Source organism: Panthera onca, chromosome A1 (assembly GCF_046562875.1).
Source record: "Panthera onca isolate mPanOnc1 chromosome A1, mPanOnc1 haplotype 2, whole genome shotgun sequence".
Lineage (NCBI taxonomy): Eukaryota > Metazoa > Chordata > Mammalia > Carnivora > Felidae > Panthera > Panthera onca.
This window is the reverse complement of record NC_138339.1, coordinates 42,713,079-42,735,174: the sequence shown is the minus strand read 5'-3', so window position 1 is coordinate 42,735,174 and position 22,096 is coordinate 42,713,079. Positions and strand designations below refer to the sequence as shown.

At 54.4% G+C, this 22,096-nt stretch overlaps 2 protein-coding genes across 6 annotated transcripts in view; one reads left to right on the top strand and one right to left on the bottom strand.

Moving 5' to 3' along the window:
• Window positions 1–20,477, top strand: part of CSF1R (colony stimulating factor 1 receptor) — a 29,390-nt gene extending 8,913 nt beyond the window's left edge. Inside the window, exons 6-21 of the mRNA XM_060634688.3 lie at window positions 2,522–2,708; window positions 5,030–5,145; window positions 5,299–5,419; window positions 5,513–5,700; window positions 7,431–7,546; window positions 12,466–12,592; window positions 12,712–12,816; window positions 13,305–13,415; window positions 14,011–14,173; window positions 16,253–16,344; window positions 16,443–16,540; window positions 17,461–17,583; window positions 17,664–17,775; window positions 18,318–18,417; window positions 19,283–19,391; window positions 19,490–20,477. Coding sequence (XP_060490671.3) covers window positions 2,522–2,708; window positions 5,030–5,145; window positions 5,299–5,419; window positions 5,513–5,700; window positions 7,431–7,546; window positions 12,466–12,592; window positions 12,712–12,816; window positions 13,305–13,415; window positions 14,011–14,173; window positions 16,253–16,344; window positions 16,443–16,540; window positions 17,461–17,583; window positions 17,664–17,775; window positions 18,318–18,417; window positions 19,283–19,391; window positions 19,490–19,669 — 2,048 coding nt within the window. The 3' untranslated portion in view covers window positions 19,670–20,477. The remainder of the gene's footprint in view (window positions 1–2,521; window positions 2,709–5,029; window positions 5,146–5,298; window positions 5,420–5,512; window positions 5,701–7,430; window positions 7,547–12,465; window positions 12,593–12,711; window positions 12,817–13,304; window positions 13,416–14,010; window positions 14,174–16,252; window positions 16,345–16,442; window positions 16,541–17,460; window positions 17,584–17,663; window positions 17,776–18,317; window positions 18,418–19,282; window positions 19,392–19,489) is intronic.
• Window positions 20,478–20,638: 161 nt separating this feature from the next.
• The window catches only part of HMGXB3 (HMG-box containing 3), a 47,281-nt gene continuing 45,823 nt past the window's right edge, over window positions 20,639–22,096 (bottom strand). For all 5 annotated transcript variants that reach the window (XM_078445758.2, XM_078445765.2, XM_081796226.1 and 2 more), the window contains one exon: window positions 20,639–22,052. In XM_078445758.2, the coding sequence (XP_078301884.2) occupies window positions 21,585–22,052 (468 nt within the window). In that variant the 3' untranslated portion in view covers window positions 20,639–21,584. The remainder of the gene's footprint in view (window positions 22,053–22,096) is intronic.

Below are 22,096 nucleotides of genomic sequence, written 5' to 3'. Positions count from 1 at the left end.
TCAATAAACGTTGTGTCCATGAACATTTCTGGTCAGACAGTGTTCTGGATGCTGAGGATACAGTTGCAAAGACACAGAGACCCTTGCCCACATGAAGTTTGTGCTTTAGTTGGGAAAAGACAGCAATGAGCAAAATAAATCCTGAAAACCAAATCAATTCTATAGGATTGCTATTTAAAATCGGGTGGTCACCCCCTCTCTCTCTGCCCCTCCCCCACTTGTGCTCTCTCAAAAATGAATAAACGTAAAAAATAATAATAAAAAAAGGGGCACCCGGGCGGCTCAGTCGGTTAAGTGTCTGGCTTTGCTCAGGTCATGATCTCACAGTTTGTGGGTTTGAGCCCCATGTCGGGCTCTGTGCTGACAGCTCGGAGCCTGGAGGCTGCTTCGGATTCTGTGTCTCCCTCTGTCTCTTCCTCTCCCTGACTCATGCTCTATCTCTGTCTCTCAAAAATGAATAAATGTTAAAAAAGAATTTTAAATTGGGTAGTCATCAAGGAAGGTCTCACTGGGAAACTGACACTTGAGCAATGACTTGAAGTTGGGGAAGGGGTAAGCCATGCAGATATCCTGCAGAACAGAGCTCCAGGCAGACGGCAAGCACTGTCCTTAAGGCAGGACTGTGCTCACCACGCGCAAGGCACAGGTCAGCCGGTGTGGCTGGCGCAGAGTTCGGGAGGAAGAGTGGCACAAGGTGAAGTCAAAGAGGGAGGGGGCAAGGTGGCAGATTCCACAGGGCTCGGCTCGGTAAGCCAATGTAAGGACTTGGGCTTTTCCCCTTGAGAAAGATGGGGTGCCCATTGGTGGGTTTGAGTAAAGGAATGTGACACTTACTCTCACCCACTTTGTTGAGGGTGGAAATGGAGGGGGGGTGGGCAGTTAGGAGGCTACTGCAGTCACCGAAGCTAGGGGTTACGGTGGCTTGATAAGGGTGGTGCTGAAGGAGGTGAGAGGATGGATGCAGGATGGATAGATAGACGTTCTCTGTAGGAGAGAGAAGTCGAAAGCCTCACCCAGGAAGCTCACAGATTAGTTGGATAGAAAAGATGACCAGCCGAAGGGAGAAGCAGATGCGCAAAGTAGTGTTGATGTGGTACGTCATGAATGTGTCGTCTAGAAGGGTGGCAGGAGTCCAGAGGAGGGAGAGCTCCCTGTGGCCTGGAGTGGTGGGTGGAGACCCCCTGATGGGGAGGAGCCTTGAAGGATGAGAAGGATCTAAGTAAAAAAAAAGGAAGAGGACAGTGTTCCTGGCGGAGAAAGTGGCTTGAACAAAACCTCCAAGCTTGGCTGGAATGACTGCGGTGTGGTGTGTTCATGGGATGTTAGGAGACCCAGATGGGTGGGGTGGAGCATTGTGTGTGTGTGTGTGTGTGTGTGTAGGAAGAGGGGAGACAGCTAGATGGGCCTGAGGAGGAGAATTGATTGAAGAGAGCCTTAAACGCATATCTGTATAGTGGAGGTGATGGGGACCCATAGGGCCTTTGGAGCAGGTACATCACAGGGTAGAAGAGTGAATATTAGATTTCACGGAGCTGAGTAAGGAGAGGAGCCCCTGTATATCATCTAGTCCAGAGCATTTTGCAAAGTCTTGGGGGATTTAAGAAAGCATTTCAGGGGCTTCCATTAGAGGCATGGAGAAGCTGAGTACATGGGGATTCTTGCCATAGCTCCTCTGCCTGAGATTCAACCACGGCAACTTGATTTTAATTCACGCAAGATTTAATTAGAAGAAACTAGTCAGGACTCTTTCAGGCACAGGTAACAGAAACCAACTTAAGCTGGCCTAATCACGGGGATTTTCATCAGCCTTATAGCTAAAAAGCCCATGGATATGAGCTTCGGGTAAATTGGATCTAGTTGCTTCTAGTTGTCTCTCAACTCTCAGCTGTACATTTTTCTTGTGGGACCCCTAGCAGCATCAGGCTTGACAACCCGAGTGGAATTAGGGCTTCTCCTTTCTCAGAGCTCCAACAAAACTCATGGAAATAAGTGTCATGGACCCATGGGCACAAGTGCCTACCCCAAACCACTCACTGGTGTAAAGGGGGCATCACCTTGACTGGCTGGCCTGAGTCACATGCCCGCTTAGAGCTGGATGTGGAAGCCTCGCTGCCTGAACTATTACCAGGAGAAGGGGAAATAGGTGAGGGCATCTGAAAAAAACAGCAGATTTTTATGTTTTTGCTACTGAAAAAGTTTCAAAAAGTTACAACAACACAAATATACTCAATCTCTTTGTTATACAAATAAGGAGGCAGAGGTAGCAAGGAGAATAGACATTTGCCCAGGTTCTCCCAGGGACTCAGTGAAGAGAAGAGTTTGGGCTTCTATGGGGCAGTGGTAAGAAGGAAGATGTCAGAGGGAAAGTTTTGGTTAGAGGTGGGGGCTATGTGCCTGGCACATAGTAGGCACTCAGGAAGGGTCCAGCTGAATGGCTGAATGAATGGGTAGATCACCAGTGAACAAACCAACTGAGACATCTTCCCACTAATGCCAGATCTTTATGTGTTACGCTTTCCAGAGAGTGCCTACTTGAACTTGACCTCTGAGCAGAGTCTCCTCCAGGAGGTGACTGTGGGTGAGAAGGTTGATCTCCAAGTCAAGGTGGAGGCCTACCCAGGCCTAGAAAGTTTTAACTGGACCTATCTGGGACCCTTCTCTGACTACCAGGACAAGCTCGATTTTGTCACCATCAAGGACACATACAGGTACCACCTATCAGCTCCCATCTGGAGAGCCCCACATCCAGAAGGGGAATGCTTCCGCCAGGAGGCAGGACACTGACTGGGTCACGTCTCAACCTTGCTGGTGACCTTGAGTAAACCCCTTCCCCTTTCTCTGTCTCACTTTCCCTGATCTTAGAACCTCAATATCGATCATCTGTGTTTGAGATTGAAATCAAATTGGCTTGCCCCTCTGTCCCACATCCTTGGGAGATCCAATGCCCTCCTCAAGAGCTCTACCATTTCTTGGGGGTGTGCACTCTCCTGCTCACTCAAGAACTCTTAATCTCATTCTCTTCTTTTGCGGCCGATCCAAATACAGAAGACCACTGCTCCATGATTTCTACTAAACACACTCGTAATAAGGACTGCACAGGGACTCTGCCACATACATGGGTTTGGGGGGTAGAGAGAATTCACATCACATGATCACGTATACATCAAAAGTTCTTGAAAGGCCTGTGGTGGCCCGCTTCTGAGAATTTCTCACTAGCTATTCTTGTCCACAGGCTCAAAACTCTTCTCACAAAGTGCCATCTCACTGTATCTCCTCTTTTCTCCCATCTCTCCATTTCCAGACTCTTGCTTCTCCCGCAAACACAACATGTTAGAAGTCCCTTTTTCCTGTCTCCTTACGTCCTCAGGGTGTTACTTTCCCATCCAAAGTGGCCTCACCAGCGTAGACTTCTACACAAGAGAGTCTCCTCCACGGGAGAAACACCATGGCACGTGTTAAGACGATAGCTGCTTCACCCGCTTCTATTTGAACGAGAGTCCAGCGTTCAAGGACAGCAAGCGTGCGCTGTGCGTGCAACCGCTTCCCCTCCCACACTCTTGATAGATATCTCTAATTCTAATCCATTTTTGAACTCTTTCCCTCAGGGTCCAAATGCAGCCTCGGAGTCTTTCTTGACACAGTCCCAAACAGTATTTTTATTATAACTGACTCAGGCAAGGAAATGTTTTTACCATCCCATGGGGTAGATAATCCTTCAGCCATCTTCCAACTCCAGAACTCTCTGGGATTCTCTTTCTAGCTGCTGAAGCCCAGACCTCATTAAATCCTGGACTCCTGCTTTCCAGTTGTCAGAATCAGCACAGAACGAAATGTTCAACAGAACAAAAATGTTTCCTTGTCCTCATTTTTCTCTTCTCAGTTTCCTTCTCATCCATTCTGGTCAGGATTTTGAGCCTCCCCTTGTCTAAAGCAGAAGTTCTGAATCTGGAGCCTATAGACCCCTGGGAGGGGGACAGTCCAGGGACAAGTGAAACATTGGTCCATAAGCAACAGGGACATTGTGGAAAGAAACCATGGAGCTCCCCCAAAACGCAGTAGCATGGGGCCATCCAGCACAGGGCAGATAACCCGGGGCACCAAACAGCCACCAAACTTAGCTCATGTGATGGATATGTTCATAACGGTGACTTTGAGTCCGGCAAAAAGAAGTTAAATTCTTTCAGCTTACCAAGCAGATGAGTACAGGGGTTCTGGACACCAAAGTTCTGGCTGGAAGAGATTGCCCTTTGCATACCATGGGTTTTAGTCTAGTATGATTTATAATTAGATGCTATAATGTATTCTTAAACAACTTATTTATTACCTAAATTATGCACGTCCATTATGGACAAATGCCAAAATAGGGCTTAAGAAAAGAATAAAACAAAAAATTACCTGGAATCAGCTGAGGATAACTGACATTCTTCTCATTTGCTTCCAGGTCTTTTTCTGCAGCAAAGGGCACCATTAAACTGCGTACCTACAATGACTCGGGCTCTGTGTCAAGCACCCTGAATACATGTCCCTTTAATCCTCAGGCCAAATCTGTGCATTAATTACCATCAGTGTTGCCCTCACAGAAAAGGAAACGGAGGGTCAGAGAGGGCGAGTACTTCTCTAAGATCACACAGCTAAGAAATAACAGCCCCAGGACTTGAGCCCCGGTTGCTGTAGCCCCATGGCTACATCCTGCCTCTCGTCCCTCTCACGGTCCCTCCTGGCAGGGCTGGTGCTTTAGAGATAGCAGCTAATGTGCCTTCCAGGGTCGGCACCTCACAGACATCATTTCTACTAAACCTCAGAACAAAACCACTTCATAAACGAGAGAAGAAATTAAGGGAATTGGGTTGGTTTTCCCATGTCTCAACGGCACTCAGCCTGGGGACCTGGCTCACCCAAGGCCTTTGTGCCCTGGACGCTTTACGAAAAATAAAACAAAGCCCTTTAGGGAGGTTGTCTGAGCCCACTGTCCTGCAGGGGCCATACCAGGACTGGGGTTCACGCCAGACAGCCTGCCCCTTTCGTGCAGGTACACCTCGACCCTCTCCCTGCCTCGCCTGAAGCGCTCGGAGGCCGGTCGCTACTCCTTCTTGGCCCGAAACGCTGGAGGCCAGAATGCCCTGACCTTTGAGCTCACCCTGCGATGTGAGTGATGGAGCGGGGGCTGGGCACTAAGGTCCCTGGGGCTTGCAGGTGGGGGTGATGGAGGGATAGCAGCTCAGTGCAGGGTGGTCACACAGGGGAGTTGGGGCCTCTGGGGCTGATCCCTCCCTCTACCGCTCCTCTCTTTCTCCTCAGACCCCCCGGAGGTAAGGGTCACGATGACCCTCATCAATGGCTCGGACACACTGCTCTGTGAAGCCTCCGGGTACCCCCAGCCCAGTGTGACGTGGCTGCAGTGCAGGAGCCACACCGATAGGTAAGTGGCTCTGCTTACCTTCTTCACCCTGGGCTGCAGAGCCAAGGGGGGCTGGGCATCCCAAAGCTCTAAGCCACACTCTGCTCTTGCCAGGTGTGATGAGTCTGCAGGGCTGGTCCTAGAGGACTCACACTCTGAGGTCCTGAGCCAAGTACCCTTCCACGAGGTGATCGTCCATAGCCTGCTGGCCATCGGGACCTTGGAACACAACAGGACATATGAGTGTAGAGCCTTCAACAGCGTGGGGAACAGCTCCCAGACCTTCTGGCCCATCTCTATAGGTGAGCCTTTGCCCCTCCCAGCCCATGGTGGGAGGCGGGCTCGGGAAACTGCCCCAGCCCCCTGGAGGCCAGGGCCAGAGTGCCAGAGTGGAGCAGATCCCAGACCCATCGTGTTCCACCTCTTGGGGTCTGATTCCAGGCGCCTCCTGACCAAAGGTCTCCTGAAGAGGCCAGGTGGAGGAGTCTGGACCGCATGGGACTAGACACAGGGAGGAGAAGGGCAAAGGGCAGCAAGCTGTGAGGCCCAGAAAGAAAGCAGCCTGGAGCGTGGCCTCGTCTGGCCCCTCCGCTCATCTTCCAACTCACTCACTAATTCACAAGTATGGATATTTGGCATCTGCTATGTGCCCAGCACTCACTCGGGTGAGCAGTGCCTCCATGGGGCTTAGAGCCTGGTGACAGAGACAGGCAACAAGTGAACACAGTCCATCCCCACCCCAGGGCCAGCCTTGACAGCCTTCTCCATCCCTCTTGGACTCTTCTCCCTCCAGAGACACAGCCCCGTCCATTCAGGGCCACTGTCGGAGGGTGGGGCTGATGGCCAGCACTGGGCACAGATGCAGGCTGTGTCCATTTAGAGGAAGGGGTGCCTTTCTCTGTGTCACACAAAGGCTCCAGGTGTCTGGGTCTGAGAGGCCCAGAGCCGTAGAGACCCACAGCACCTTCCGACTTCCTACAGCCAGGTTTCAGCACCACTGTGTGGCAAGCCCCGGCGAGACCCTCTGGGCAGATGGACAGAGTGGGAGCCTCGGACTGGCTCAGAGGTGGCCCCTCAGGTGCCTTGGGGCAGCTGCGACCAGGGACAGATTCCACGTGCAGCTGCCCGTGGCTGCTCTGTCTCACTGCTGGTGGTCATATATTAAAAAGACCATACTGACATTTCACTGAATGCTTACCCTGTGCCAGGCATTGTGCTAAGCACCTTACAGTCATTATCTCAGCGAGCTCACATGACCCCAGGAGGTTGGCACTATTTTCCTTCCCACTTAGGAGATGATGAACCTGAGGCTTAGGGAGAAGTCACACACGTTCAATGTCACACACCTCCTAAGTGGCAGAGGTGAGATCTGGCCTCAGAACCACGCTGGTGTTGATGTGGAAAATGGAAGTTACGTTCTTCAAACGCATTGAAAGAACTAAGGTTATTGGTCTGGGAAGAAGAGAGCCAGTGGCCACAAGCCAGGCTTTCAGACCCTTAGAAGGGCTGTGTGGTTCCAAAGGCCCTCGAGGAAGCAGCAGGGAAATGCTGGGAAGGCAGAGTTCAGTCTAACCTCCAGGTCTGTCTGTCTGAGCTGCCCAAAGGAGTAGGAGCTGAACACCCATCACTAGTGTGTGTGTGTGTGTGTGTGTGTGTATGTGGGCACGCGCGTGCGCGTGTGGAAGCCACAGCCAGTACTAAGCCAGCCTGCTGCAGAGGCTCCTTGCACTGGCAGGAGTGGGTACTGCATGACCTGAGGGGTTCCCCAGCCACAGACGCTGTGACTTCGGGCAGGGTTTGGGGCGAGGCATGAGCAGAACTGGAGAGGCCGTCCTCCCCGCCCCTGGCTGGGGGAGGGTCTACAGGAAGGCTTTGCGAGGGTCTGGGGCTTCTGGGGGAGAAGACTGTTCAGTCAACAGGCATTTACTGAGCACCTACTGTGCTCCAGGCAGTGCAGTGGCCTGCTCTCAGTGGTGGCGGAGGGTCCTGAAGGTCCCCTCTGCCGGCTCCCTCCTCTGCTCTCCCCTTCCAGGAGCCCACACGCAGCTCCCCGACGAGCTGCTCTTCACGCCCGTGCTGCTCACTTGCATGTCCATCATGGCCTTGTTGCTGCTGCTGCTCTTGCTGCTTTTGTACAAGTATAAGCAGGTGAGCCTGGGCAGGGTGGCGGGGTGGGGAGCCAGGCGCCTGGTGGCCTGGGGGAGTGTCACCGGGTTGCAAGGATCTAGCCTTTAGCCCCCGCACACCCAGTCGTTCTGTCACCCATTCAGCCAGCCGCTCTTCAGCGGGCGCCAACTGTATGCGAACGTGCATGGCTTGGTGCCAAGTGAGCCCAAACTCAGAGCCTCTGAGGCTCTTGCCTCATAGGGTTGACCGTCTAGAGCAGGAAATGGCTGCAAGTCAAATAACCGGAAAAGACAGGGTATGGATTACAGAGCTTAATGCCCTCAACAATGGCAGCATGTAGATAGCATCACTAACCCAATCTTACAGAGTTGGAAGCTGAGGTTCTGAGAGGTTTAGACAGTGCTCTAGTCTATAGCCAGTCAGTGGCAGAGGCTGGGTTTAAAAAAAAAACATGTTTTTTAACCATCATGTGAAACACTGAATCATCTTATCTTTCCCTCACAACAACCTGGAAGCAGGGAGTGTAGCAGCCAGCATTTTACAGTAAGGAAACTGGGGGTTGGCAAGGTTGAAGAATCTGCCCGAGGGTCCCAGGTGCCTCCCACATGCCAGCCCGAGGCCTCTGCCACCTTGCCTAGCTGCCTTCCTACACAAAAGATGGTGGCCGTTGCAATAGATACTGAGGCCTGTGGGAGGTCAGAGGTAGAAGGATCTCTTCTGTTGGTGAGGAAGGGAGCCTGCTTGGAGGAGGTGGTTGGCATGGGTGGGACAGACCTTGGAGAATGGGGGTGGGGGGTGTGCAGCAGGGGGAGACAAGGCTCAGGGAAAGGGTATCTCCAGGGAAGGGTAATGTGTGCAAAGGGGAGGGAGGGGGGAAAGACAAAGGCGAGTTCTGAAAATGCTGGTCCCTGGAAGAGGGAGGAGGCAGGTGGGGCAGGTTGAGGGGTCCAAGAAGTTGGACCCCATCCTGTAGGCTCAGAGCCATCCGTGGGTTTGAACAAGGGAGCAATGTGATTTAGGGGTGAATAACCACCTGGTGGGCCTCCTCTGCTGCCTTCTCTTCCCCACCTCGGGGGTTTTAGTATGAGAAGAGGGCTTGGAGTAGGCAGTGTGGACAGGATATTGGGGCACCCTGGGGTCCATGGGGTCAGCTCTCATGCTCATGCCAGCACCCAGCAAATGAAGGCCTCAGGTTAAGACTTCAGGGATCTGCGTCCAGCTCCAAAACTGTTTTGCCATGAGACCTTGGCTGACTCACTGCCCACTCTGGTCCTCAGTTTCCCCACCTGTACCATGGTAATGTCTTCTTCCTTTGACATTCCAAGAGCCTCCTGAGAGTCTGGGGTTGGGAGTTGGATAGATGTGGGTCCTGTCTCTGCCAGTCTCCAGCTATTACAACTCTGGGGAAGTTGGGAGTGTCTCTGTCTCTGTTTCTCCAATGTGAAATGGGGTTAATAATGGTGGCCACCCTACCAGGCTGTGGTGAGGATTCAACAACGGAATGTAGGTAGGGGACTTAGCAGGGTGCTGGGCACAGACAGAGCTCAGGACGGAGGCTGCCCGCCCTCGTCCCAGGAGGAAGCTGACTGGGGAACCTGAGTTAGCTCACGCATCTTGGGACTGGAGGGGTGTCTGAGGTTGGGCATCTCCTTGACTACACACACACAGCGGGCCCTGCTCGCCCACCTCTATGGACAGGACTTAACTCACTCTTGTGGCCGCCTGTTCCTTCTCTGAGCAGCTCTGATTATTGTCAACTTCTTCCTTATACGGAGCTGAAAACTGCTCCCAGTGCCCCACAGAGCTGCCTCCTCAGCCCATGACACCCCTGCTGAGATTCCAGAGAAGGGTCCAGTTCCCTCTCCAGCCCTTTCTACCTTGAGCTGTCCAGCGCCCTTGGCCAGTGTTGGTTTGAGGGCACCTTATCTTCTCTCCATGGAACCATTTTTGGAATGTGGAAACACCTCATTTCCCATCCAGGAAACTCAGCTGCCCCCTGAGCCCATCCAAGGCCAAGAAAAGGAGGGCATCCCATGAGACAAGACCTTGAGGGGTCAAGATGGCCTTGGCCTTGCCTCAGGGCCTTCCACCCAATTCCCCTCTGCTTTGCCCCATGGGGTTCTGAGATTTGCCTCTGCACTGAGAATTCAGCCTGGACTAAGGGGTGGCTCTAGCTGGGGGTGGGGGGAAGGGCTGTTTCTGCCTCAGGGCTGAGTCATCGCCTTTCTGGCCCCAGCCAGACCACAGAGGGGCCAAAGGGGGAGGAGGAAAGGTCAGGAGTCAGCAGGCTGGTAGGAGGCACTCAAAGAGGAAAGGATGAGGTAGGGAGGAGTGCAAGCTGGGATTCTGGAGTCAGAACCGACCTCTGGGGACTGGAGGCCTATTGGGGCCGGACAGGAGGGTCTCCAAGGTTTCCAGTGGGACATGTTGAGGTCACTACCTTCCTAAGACAGAGACCATCCAACAGCCCAGAAACAGCAGGCCTAGACAGGGAGGGCCACAGGACTTTGATGTCTCCCTGCCCATCTCAGTCGCCAAGGGGCAGTGGGGGTGAGCCTGGGCCTGGGCCCGCCGCGAGGAATAAGAAACATGGAGCACACTGAGTGTTCAGCTTGGCTGAACGCAGCTCACAGGGGTGCTCAAGGAGCACTCCCTACTCTCTTTGGAACTACTCCCGTTAGCTCTCCCTCCGAGGAGACCCTCTACATAGAAGCCCTGGGGAGCCAAGGTGGCACAGAAGCAGAGGAAGGGATAGGGATGCCTGAGGTGTGGTGGGGAGAGAGCTGTGTCTTCCTCCTGGTAGAGTCTGGGATTCAGAGATCTGTGAGATCCAGCCAGACAACCTCTTCCTCCTGTGATCCCCCTCCCTTTCCCCAATATCCCCTGCCTGGCTGGGGGTGGGGAAGGGAAAGCAGCTCTGGGGAGGGGGCTGACTCAGGCCCAGCTGCATAGGCCAGAAGAAGGAGAAGTGGTGAGGAGGAAAAACAGCTTTGGCCACAGAAGCCCCCTGGGGACGGAAGTGGCCAGGGGAGGTCAAAGAATCCCTTCCCGGCTTTCTCTCCATGTTTTGGTTTGGGGAGGCACCCACATGCAGGGCCTGAATCCTCTGTGCCTCAGGAGGTTCCTCCTTTTGTCCCGTTTCAGACTCTCCTCCCAAGTCACAGCATGGATGTTAAGTTTAGCTATAGTCTCTCTCCTGAATCAGAACCTGGAAGTTCTTCCTTATGTCTAACTGCAGTCTCGTCTCCCAAACTACCATCTGGAAGCTCTCCCTTACAGCTATCTGGAGTCTTTTCTCTTAACCTGATGCAACTTGCAGCCACAGGTTGCCTTCCTTCCCAACACCCACTCACATACCCTTTAGCTCCCCTGGGCTGGGTGACCCGAGAAGGAGTCCAGCGGCTAAGCACAGCCCAGCTGGTCCTTGTCCCCTAGGGCTGACCGGAAAGAGGTGGACTGCTGACCCAAGGCCTCAGTGTCCTCCACCGCCCAAGCCCAGCTTCCACTTTCCACCTAAAGCCCATCTTCCATCAGCACTTCTCCTGGGCACCACCCCCTGGCATGATGCCCCCAAGCAGCTGCCACCCTGGGCAGGAAAGAGAGAGGCAGTCACTCCTCCTCCTAGATCTGGCTCTGCCCTCTCCCTCTCCCTCTAGCTTAAAACAAACACAGTGCAAAGTCTGTGTAAAGACCGGCGTCAAGCCCTCGAGGGCTTCTCATTGCAGCTAGGAGGGAATCCACTCATCCCAGAGCTCAAGACCTTCCTGTCTCTGGAACAGCCCTCACCTCCCTCCAGCCACACGGGCACCGGCCAGTCCCTCGGACTTGCCAGGACTTTGCCCACCTGCAGGCCAATGCATCTGCTATTGACTTTACCTGCAAAGTGCTTCGTCTGCCAGTCACCTGGCTGGTTCCTCCTCAGGCCTTCCCTGCCCTACACCTTCAGTTGCACCTGGCTCTCTCTGTTCCATCATTTTGCTTTATTTTCTTCACGGCACTAGTTGAAAATGTCCTCTATTTATTTATTTATTTATTTATTTGTCTATTTATCTATTTATCTATTTAATTTGAGTTGAATGCCTGTCTTAGCCCCCTGAATGCAAACGCCACAGGGGCAGGGCTTTCTCTTCTTTAATTCTGAATCCGTGGCGTCTGGCACAAATAGGAGTTTGGTGAAATATTTGTCTGGAAATGTTATTCAGCCTTAGAAAGGCAGGAAATTCTGACACACGGGGGAGCCTTGAAGACATTACACTAAGTGAAATAAGCCAGTCACAAAAGGACACATACTGTGTGATTCCAACTAAATGAGGTACTTAGAGTAGGCAGATTCAAGGGATACGTGGCCCGGGGCTCAGGGGAGGTAGGAAAGGGGAGCTGCTTAATGAGTAAGGAGTTTTAGTTGTGCAAGGTGAAAAGAATTCTGGAGACTGGTTGCATAACAATGAGAATGAACATTACTGAAATGTACACTCAAATAATGAGAATGAGAAATTTGAGATGATAAATTTTCTGTTGTATGCATCTTGCCACAATTAAAAATAAACCCAGACACTATTTGGATGGGAGGATGGGGGGATGGATGCATGGACGGACGGACATACTTCAAGGTCCTCCCACCCTCCTGGCTCGAGAATTACCAAGTTATCAAAGCTGTCAAGGCTCTCAGAGGTGACCCTGCTCACATCTTTCAGTGCACAGGTGGGGAAAACCAAGGCTTAGAGAAAGGCAGGTCACATGGTGAGGCCAAACCAGTCAAGGACGGGGCTCTCAGTGCCTTGGACATGGGATGACCCGGGCCCTCTCACCACATCTCAGGCCACCCCTGCCTCCTCCCACCATGCCTTGGGACTGTCCACACCCCCTGCTCTTGGGGGTTGGGGATGAGATCCCACATCTGCCTGCAGGCCTGGTTGACTTTCCCCCCTCTTCCTCTGCAGAAGCCCAAGTACCAGGTGCGCTGGAAGATCATCGAGAGCTACGAGGGCAACAGCTACACCTTCATCGACCCCACCCAGCTGCCCTACAATGAGAAGTGGGAGTTCCCCCGAAACAACCTGCAGTTTGGTGAGATGAGGTCTTGGCACCCATCACGCATACATTGCAGGAGCCTATGAGCCCTTTGTCGGTGGGGACCTAAGGAGACTCTGTGTGTGTGTGTGTGTACATGTGTGTGTGTGTGGCAGGTAAGACTCTTGGAGCCGGTGCCTTCGGGAAGGTGGTAGAGGCCACAGCCTTTGGTCTGGGCAAGGAAGATGCCGTCCTGAAGGTGGCTGTGAAGATGCTGAAGTGTGAGTAAGGGGCAGGGGCTTCGGGAATCTGGGGGAGCGGGTAGGAGCCCATGTACCTTGGGGAGGGGCTGCCCTGCCATGAGAGACACATTTTTGGCCTATGACAGCCTGGGGGACAGGGCCTGGGATTGGGGGCAAGGACTCTTGGCTTCTTGAGTGAGCCCCAGCCTCCCCTTAGCTCCTGGGTGTGGAGGGGCTCTTTGGAGCCCCAAAGAGGCTAGGGTGCACAGAGGCCACCCTGGGCCACGGCCTGGCCACAGCTTGGCTGCCTGCCACTCGAGAGCAGCTCAGTGACAGGCCATCTCTCCTCTCTCCCTCCCTAACTCCTATCTGTGTGCCCGCATTTCTCCTCTTCCCTCTTTTGGTCACTGGTCACTCTGGGGCCCTGGGTACGCCCTGCTTGCTCTCCTGGGTGTCTCCCATCTGTCCGTGTGGCTCTGTATGTCCTGCCCTTCCCCATCTATGGGACCTGTGGCTCCATCTCCCAGCCACTGCTCATGCAGATGAGAAGGAGGCCCTCATGTCAGAACTGAAGATCATGAGTCACCTGGGCCAACACGAGAACATAGTCAACCTTCTGGGAGCCTGTACCCACGGAGGTGAGGGGTCCTGGCAGGCATCGGGGCCCATGGCCACCCCACCCCATCTTCCCATCTCCCCCAAGTTCTGGAAGGATCCCTATCTATCTCAGCATTCCTCAAATCCCCACACCAGGTGCCTGGATGGGTCAGAAGCTGTTTATGAATGATAGATAGTTCTGGGAGCTCTGATCAGTGGCTCTCAGACTTTGGTGGGTATCAGAGTCAGCCAGAGAGGGGAATAAGAGTGCAGGTCCCCAGGCCCTGCTGCAGGGAGTCTGATTCCGGGGGTCCGGAGGGAAGATCCCACCCAAAGACACTTGGACATTCACCACAGGGTCCACAGAGGTGCCCCAGGGCCTTGACCTCTACGGAACTGTCACAGATATCCTTTGAAGAAGGAATTCTACTACGGTTTTTTGAGATTCCTCTGCTTTAGACAGATGGGGTTACTGAGGCAAAGGAAGCAGAAAAAGCTGCTCACAGTCAGTCAGGATTAGAACTCAGGGCTCTTGAATCCCCATTCCAGGGTATCCTGTTGCCCTACCCCATGTCTGTTCACACGGGGGTGGGGAGGATAAGGAGTGCACTTACCCCACTCTCTTGGCTGCTCTAGGCCCTGTTCTGGTCATCACTGAGTACTGTTGCTACGGCGACCTGCTCAACTTCCTGCGAAGGCAGGCTGAGGCCATGCTGGGCCCCAGCCTGAGTGTGGGCCAGGACCCCGAGGCAGGCGCTGGCTACAAGAACATCCACCTGGAGAAGAAATATGTTCGCAGGTAGTACCCTGGCAAAGGACAGGAAAGAGGCTGGGACTGGGAGGAAGCCCCAGGGTCTGTCCCTAAAGTGAACTCAGGCTTCGGTGGCTGTGTGGCCCTCACGTTCCACGGGGAGTAGTCACCCCAGCTTCTGTGGGCTAACTCAGTTTTTCTACTACTTATTTCTGTCATCCAACAAATAATTGAGGACCTACTATGTTCTAGGAGCATGTTGGGCAAAGATGGGTGACTCATAGTCTGGTGGAGACAGGCGTTAATGGTATCGTCACTTGAATGTACGTAAAAGGTCAGCCAAGATCCGTTCAGGGCTCTAGCAAGAGATGGGCAGATCTTGGGGGTAATGGCCCTGTTTTTCCCATGCCGTCAGGGGCTGCAGAGCACCTGGACAGAGTCTGTTCGTTGTTGGCTGAGAAGGGGCAAAACAGTCTGTGGCCAGGTCCCTGATCTACTTGGGCCTCGGTTTCTCCAGGCAAGCCATTGGGGGATTGAGCCTCTCAGAGACTTTCCGTCTCCATTATTCTGTACTGCTGTGATTCCTGGAAGCCACTCAGAGACAAATGGACAAAGCCACATGGGGAACCAGAGAGAGGAAGTGGCCAGTTTCATGTCACACATGAGTCAGGGGCAGAGGCGGAGCCTGGGCTCGGATTCTGCTCCCTTGACTCCTGGTCCAGTGCTCACCTGAGCCACAGTGGTGTCCTGAAAGTCTCAGTCTTGGGGGTTGTGGGGCCTCAGGGCCAGGCTGCTGAGACAGGATCAGAACAAGAAGGGTGTACAGTGAACCCCTATTTTAGCCACTTTCAGCTGCCAAGCCTGGGGAGGCAAAAGGGGAAGGAGGCCATTTAACTCCATCCAGTATCCTCGAATAGGAGGGCTGGCAGGATCTGCTTCCTCTTCTGATTCTCTGACACCCCTCTGAAAGGGCGGCTCACACTGGGCCTCTGCAGGCTAGAACCTCAGGCCAGGTCAAATAAAAATGAGAACTAAAGTGAAGTATTAACTTCTTATCTTCAAATGTGCAGATGGGGAAAGGATTCATACAGTGGGGTCACTTCAAGGGCAAATGGCATGGGAACCAATCCTGCCAACGGGTTCCCAGGCTAGAAGTATAGTTTCTAGACCAGGGGAGGGGATGGTTTTGCCACGGTCAGAGCATAGATAAGACACTCCCTTCTCTTTCTGGGAACACTAGAGTATGGGCATGGTCAAGGTGCGCATCTCCATCGCAGAGGGGACAGGAAAGGGAGACGGCCAGAAATCACACCTGTTAGAATACTAGAAACAGTAGTGGCTATTCAATCTAGAGAAGTGCTTCTCCAACCTACCTACGACTGAAAGCCTATGCTCACAGCCATCACCTAAGAGCTGTTAGAGACACAGCTCGGGCCCGCCAGACCTGCTGAATCAGAATCAGCATTTAGATGAGACTGCCCAGGTGAGTCCTACACTCATGAATTACAGTTTAGGAAGCCCTCCTCTAGACCAGAGGCCTCCGCTCAGGCTGCACACAGGAACTGCCTGGAGAGGTTTCAAAGTGTGAATGACTGGGTTTCACCCCTAATTTCTGAGGTGTTCTGGGCATGGGGAGAGTTGACAACTCCCCAGGTGGTTGAATGTGAAGCTGGCCAGTGGTGAGAGCCACTGTCCAGGCGGGGAAGGCTCAAAGAAGGGGCCCTAGAATATCCTCAAATCCCTGCAGGGCTGTTATGGGAAAAGGGAGCCTACTTCTGTGTGGCCCTTGAGGGCAGAGCAAGGACCAGCAGGAGGAAAATCCCAGGGGCAGACTGGCATTAGGAAAAGTGCAGAACTTTGTAATAGGCAGAGAGCTGCCCAAAGACAGAACAAATTGTAAGCTTCCTCCCTGGGATGGCCAAGCAGGGATCAATGATCGCTTACACAGAATGTGGTGGCAGTTGGGGTTGGGGGGGTTCCTTGTCAGAAAGGGATGTTCGAGTTGACCTTGAGGTCCCTGCCCTTCCCTGCTGATTGGAGAGGACACGGGGAGCTGGAGGCCAAGGCCCGTGCTGGTTAGTATAGCAATGGGGACCTACCCACCCCCACATCCTTTTTCCTATATAGAGACAGCGGTTTCTCCAGTCAGGGTGTAGACACCTATGTGGAGATGAGGCCTGTCTCCACTTCTTCTTCAAACGACTCCTTCTCTGAAGAAGGTGAGGAGGCGCTGGGTGGCAGGTGCGGAGGGCGGAGGACAGGGGCCGCTGGGGGCTGGGGTGTGGTGGGGCTGCCCTGACACCTCTCCCCACACCAGACCTGGGCAAGGAGGACGGGAGGCCACTGGAGCTACGGGACCTGCTCCACTTCTCGAGCCAGGTGGCCCAGGGGATGGCCTTCCTTGCCTCTAAGAACGTGAGTTGGAAACTGGGTCCAAATGTGGTCATCCAGGGAGGTGGGAGGTGGCTGAACCCCCACATCTCCCGTGAGGCTGGGTGATTAAGGATGAAGGGGAGGAAAGGGGAGCACGTGGTGAAGACAAGGAGGAGCTAGGGTGCCAGAGAGCAAGTGGGCAGCTGCCACACAGCCTCTAGGGGTGAGTGGGAGAAACCCATGCCTGAAGAGTTCCTCAAACTCAGGACGGTGAGGGCCCCAGCCTGAGCAGACCTGTTTCCCTGGGGTGCAGCAGGCCATGGAGGACCCCGTTTCCAAGAACAGGCCTTATTCCTTCAGTTTTGGTCAACAGCGTGAACAAGACGACTATGTCCTCTTGTGAAGCACACGGTCTCATGGGGCCGATAAAGGAAGCTCCCTGAGTTGTCGTGAGGGTAGGAGATGATGTGTACAATATGCCCAACTCAGGAGGTTCCCAGCAGGTGGGGGCTGTGACCGCCCCCCTCACAGCAGATTTGGGAGGGCAAAACAGGGTTACGGTGTGTGCAGATGCTTAGGGAAGAGCCTGGCACGGTCGGGCCCTGAAGGGGCAGCTGCTATTATCAGCAGCCGGTGGGGTCAGAGGCTGTTTCCAGCACCAGGGCTCATACCTGCTGAGCACAAGCGGGTCGCCTGGCTCTGAGTCAGCTCCCACTGCTCAGGCCCAGTGGGCCACAGTGATGGTGGTTTCTAAACACCCAACTTTCCAGCCATATGAAACTTCCTCAGACCTGGATCTTGGTAGCAGGTAGGGATGGGAGCCAGGGTACAGGACCAAAACTGATGCTCACTCCCTCGACGAGGAGCCCAAGGCATTCTGGGGGGACCCTGGCTGTTCCCCCTGCACCTCAGGCTCAAGTGGGGGATGGGCCGAGACTAACTCTGCAAGTACTTTCTGTCAGTGCATCCACCGGGACGTGGCGGCCCGAAACGTCCTGCTGACCAGTGGGCGTGTGGCCAAGATTGGGGACTTCGGGCTGGCTAGGGACATCATGAATGACTCCAACTACATCGTCAAGGGCAATGTGAGTGCTGGGGAGGGTGGGCCGGGCTGGGGAGGGGGCAGTGAGCCGGGGTCCGAGGTGACCGGGGTCTTCCGTGCCAGGCCCGCCTGCCTGTGAAGTGGATGGCTCCGGAGAGCATCTTTGACTGTGTCTACACGGTTCAGAGCGACGTCTGGTCCTATGGCATCTTGCTCTGGGAAATCTTCTCACTCGGTAGGCCACTGGGCCAGTGCAGGCTCAGCCTGGGGCTGACCCGTGTTTGGTTACCATGGTGTCCTATACCTCACGAAGGATGCCAGCCAAGAGTGTTTGCTGCCCAGGGCAGAGGAAAGGCTGGTGGGAGTGAAGTGACGGGCAAAGCGTCTGAAAACCAAGCAGTGCAGCTCCCGTGTGGGCCGGGCAGATGCTCCATGCTGCCAGGCATTCCTTCTGGGCTGTTCCTTCATCTGCCTGCCGGTGCAGTTGCTGCTTCCTCAGATGAAGTTTTCCCTCCTTGTCTTAAGTGTGCACATCTCACTTCTGGAGTGCTAGGCACAGAGACTTGGGCTAAGCCCTTCAGCGAGCTCCTGTAACCTTTTATTCCAAGCCTGTGCTGGAATTCTTTGTGTGGTGTGATGAGGCCGGGGTGAATTTCACTGAAATTCCCAAATTTCACTGAAGCCTATGCCTACTGTAACTCTTATGTAGGTGTGGGTGTGGGGGCAGGTGAACGTGAGCCCCGAGCACGGGCTCCTACGTGCTCTTGGCCTTTGCAGGGCTGAACCCCTACCCTGGCATCCTGGTGAACAGCAAGTTCTACAAACTGGTGAAGGATGGATACCAAATGGCCCAGCCTGCATTCGCCCCAAAGAACATGTAAGTGAGAGACCCCAGGGAGAAGAGAGGACTCTCCAGGCTTTGGCTGAAGGGGATGGAAAGGTGTGTGGTCCTAGTCTCTCCCTGTCCACAGTGTTCCAGGGCCAGGCTTCATCTCCCCCACAGTGGGCCAAAACAAGCCCATTTTAGGGAGTGCGGGATTTCCGCTGGTTTCCAAGTAGCTGTTCTCAGAGGTCTCTTAAATGGGACTGGTGCTAACTCAAATGATAGACTTTGAAGTCAGACTCTATTATTATGTCGAGGCAGACTCTTCTCATTTCTTATCTTGGCTCTCTGTGGTGTCAGCCACTCCTTCACTGTGTAACCAGCCAGCCTGCAATGCAGCCTCCTAACCACCTCGCTACAGCTGGCCCACCAAGAATTGCCACCTCCCTACCCTCGCCACGGCCTTTCCGTGGGCCGGCAGGCCGTGAACTTGCCCAGCACACCTTTCCCCAGCCACTCTCGACACAGCCGCTCCCGCGTCTGGCCAGGCACTTGTGGCCGGCTCACTGCCATGTTCGTCTTTTGTTACAGTCATCTCAGCCCACCTCTCAGACCTACCTGCAGGCAGCGGGAGTGCCCCTTCTCAGTTCTAGGAGCCTGGGCAAGATAGCATCTCTGAGTTTTTTCTCCCCTCAGCTGTCAAATGGGCGTGATGAAAATAGCTTCCAAGGGTTACTGGGGAGATTAAATGAGATAATGCATATCAAGGACTTAGCACAGGCCTTGTGTCAGGCACACTTTTCACTAGGTTTCAGGACCTCTGCTGGGCAAGACTGTAAGGGTGTGTGTGCATGTGCCCACGTGTGCATGTGTGCATATTGGATCCCCAGACCCACGGGCAGCTTCTGTCCTACCTTAGATATAGCATCATGCAGGCCTGCTGGGCCCTGGAGCCCACCCGCAGACCCACGTTCCAGCAGATCTGCTCCCTCCTCCAGAAGCAGGCCCAAGAGGACAGGAGAGTGCCGGTGAGTGGGGCTGGCCTCAGGATGGGTGGCTGGCTCCAGCAGGGCCGGGCTGGGCCTGAGAGGTCAGGACTGACCACCCCTGACTCTCCCACCCTCAGAACTACACCAACTTGCCAAGCAGCAGCAGCAGCAGCAGCAGCAGCAGCTGCCGCACTGGCAGTGGCGGTGGCAGCAGTAGTGAGCCCGAGGAGGAGAGCTCTAGCGAGCACCTGGCCTGCTGTGAGCAGGGGGATATCGCCCAGCCCCTGCTGCAGCCCAACAACTACCAGTTCTGCTGAGGGGACAACAGGGAAGCGCCGCTTTCCCCTTCCTCCAAGCTTCAACTCCTCCGTGGATGGGGCACCACGGGGAGAACCTACAGACTCTGCCCTTGGTCATTTCACTCAACAGCCCAGCCCAGCTCTGAAACTCAGGAACGTGAGATCCACGGGGGTCTCGGGAGGACCCCGCTTCCAGGGCCTGGGCCATCACTGCCAATCAGGGGCTAGGGCTGAGCCCCCCACCCCGCCCACTGTTCTCAATGCTATGGCCTCACGTTTGCTATGCTGACTGGGAGAACCCCCAGCTCACTCTCTTAACCTTGTTCTGACTTCCAGGAACCCCTTTCCCTAACTCGCTTGTCTCACTGGAAATGGACTGATTTTATGGCCATGAAGTGCCCTAACATTGAGAAGACAAGGCTCCTTAGGCCTTGGCAGAGGACCCCCCCTGTAGCCAAGTGAAACGGCAAGAGCAGACAGGTGCTCAGAGACTGTGCCTGGCCCAGTGCCTCAGAGCGGGGGGGGGGGGGGGGGGGGGGGGGGCTCTTTTGTAAGAATGAACTGTACCTCCTAGTCCCTGCCCTTTGGCCTTCTCTCTACAGCCCCACCCTCCCTGGATCTGGTCCCTAGAACGAGCCAGGTGGCAGCTAAAAGTTCGGGGTTCTGCCCCCCCCCCCCCCCCACCCTGTCGTTCTGAGCTGGAAGGCAGGGGACCCGTGTGGCTGGCCACACCAAGCAAGCAGCACACACTCCGACAAGCTGACTCCTCTTAACTAACAGTCACGCTGCGGGACATCTCTGTCATTAAACTAACAGCATTAACACAGCTGGCCTCTGGTTCTTTGTGCCACACGAGGGCCTGCGGATTCCCTGGGACCTCCTTCCATCCTTCTTCATGTCCAGTGACCAGCTCAGCACCTTGGTCGTTCAACCACACTGTGCCCCACACAAGGAGCGTGGAATTGATTCTTGCTTCACCAAAACAGATAATTTAATAAATTTTATTCTTGGCAGGGGAAGGAGGGGAAAAAAGCCACCTACTCCACTCCTCTCAATAAATTAAATAACACACGGCCAATTCCCGTGCCCTAAGCAAACCTTAGGCACTTGAGCCAGTCCCGCTGTTTCCTTATGGCCCAGTCTGCTTCCCCTTCACAGAAGGGAGTTTTTCCTACTGCCGCCAGGTTATGTCATGCCAGTGGGCCACATCCCTTCTGTGGTGAGGATCCAGGGCCCAGAAAGGATGTGGGGTGCAGCAGCAGTGGCCAGGGAAAGGAGGAAGGGGGTCCTCTTCCTTAAAGCTCAGGGCAGAGAAGACAGTCCTGGAAGAGAGCGGTGGCTGTTTCTCCTTCCTCAGCTTCCCCCAAATCTGGGTGCAGGAAGAGTAGGAAGGAAATGCATCCCTCCTCTGGGAAAATCAAGAGCCCAAAGGGACCCCTAGAGCTAATGAGGCCCCAAAGGCCCCCAAGTCAAAGGCAACAGGCTAAAAGGAAGTTGTGTGGCCACAGGGGCTGGAAAGAGCGTTCCCTGGGGTGGGAAGAGCTACCTCAGTGGCCTTCCCCCCCGGAAGGCCGGACTCCGCTTCAGCCCACCCCAGGACCTCGACCCAGACCCGCAGCAGGCCCCAGGGAAGCCATCCGCTACCAGCATTCCCTCAGCCTCCGTTCCCCTCTGTTGAACATCCTAGTCCCCTAAGTGCTCTCTGGGGCTAGTAAGGAGTGTCCTGGTGCTTCTCCTGACCCCCAGGAGATTGAGAACCATGGCTCCCGTGCCCCACCATGCTCAGGAAAGGGAAGCTCTTTGGTCAGTCCCAGCATCAGAGGCCTCCCCAAAGGTGAACATTCCCGCTGGTTCCCTGGATGGATCTGCCTCGGGCAAGGGCCTCACTATGGCTTGAGATGGTGCAGTCCCTGTCCCGGTGCAAGAGCCTGGCTTATACTGTCACTGCAGCCACCTCCTCTTCCTCACCCTCTTCCTCAGCCTCTGTCTTGATCTGAGCAACCCCAAGGCGGTAGAGGGTGTCGCGGATGACCACCTCGCCAGGCTGGCAGCTCTGCACGATGTCATGGATCTGCCGGTTGACGATTTCGCGGCTGGTGAGGAAGTCCATGAGGCGGTTATAGAGGTAATAGTGGGTGGCATTGTCAAAGGCAATGGGCCGCTGGCGGACACTGTTTGGTTTGCTGTCTGCAATGGAGGCCAGGATGGCTGCGTAGGGTGCTAACTCAGGGCATAGGGCTGAAGAGTGGTGCCCGGTACTGGGGTCACCAAGACTGGACTGTGTGTCTATATGGACGATGTGCCGTGCGGCAGTCTTGGTGGCTGGGTGCTGGACAGAGTGCTCAGCCTCCATCACGTCCACAGTATAATGCTGGTCCAAGAGCTCTGGGCAGGATACGCTCTAGAGGAGAGAGAAGAAACCACTCTGACATGAGGGAATGACTG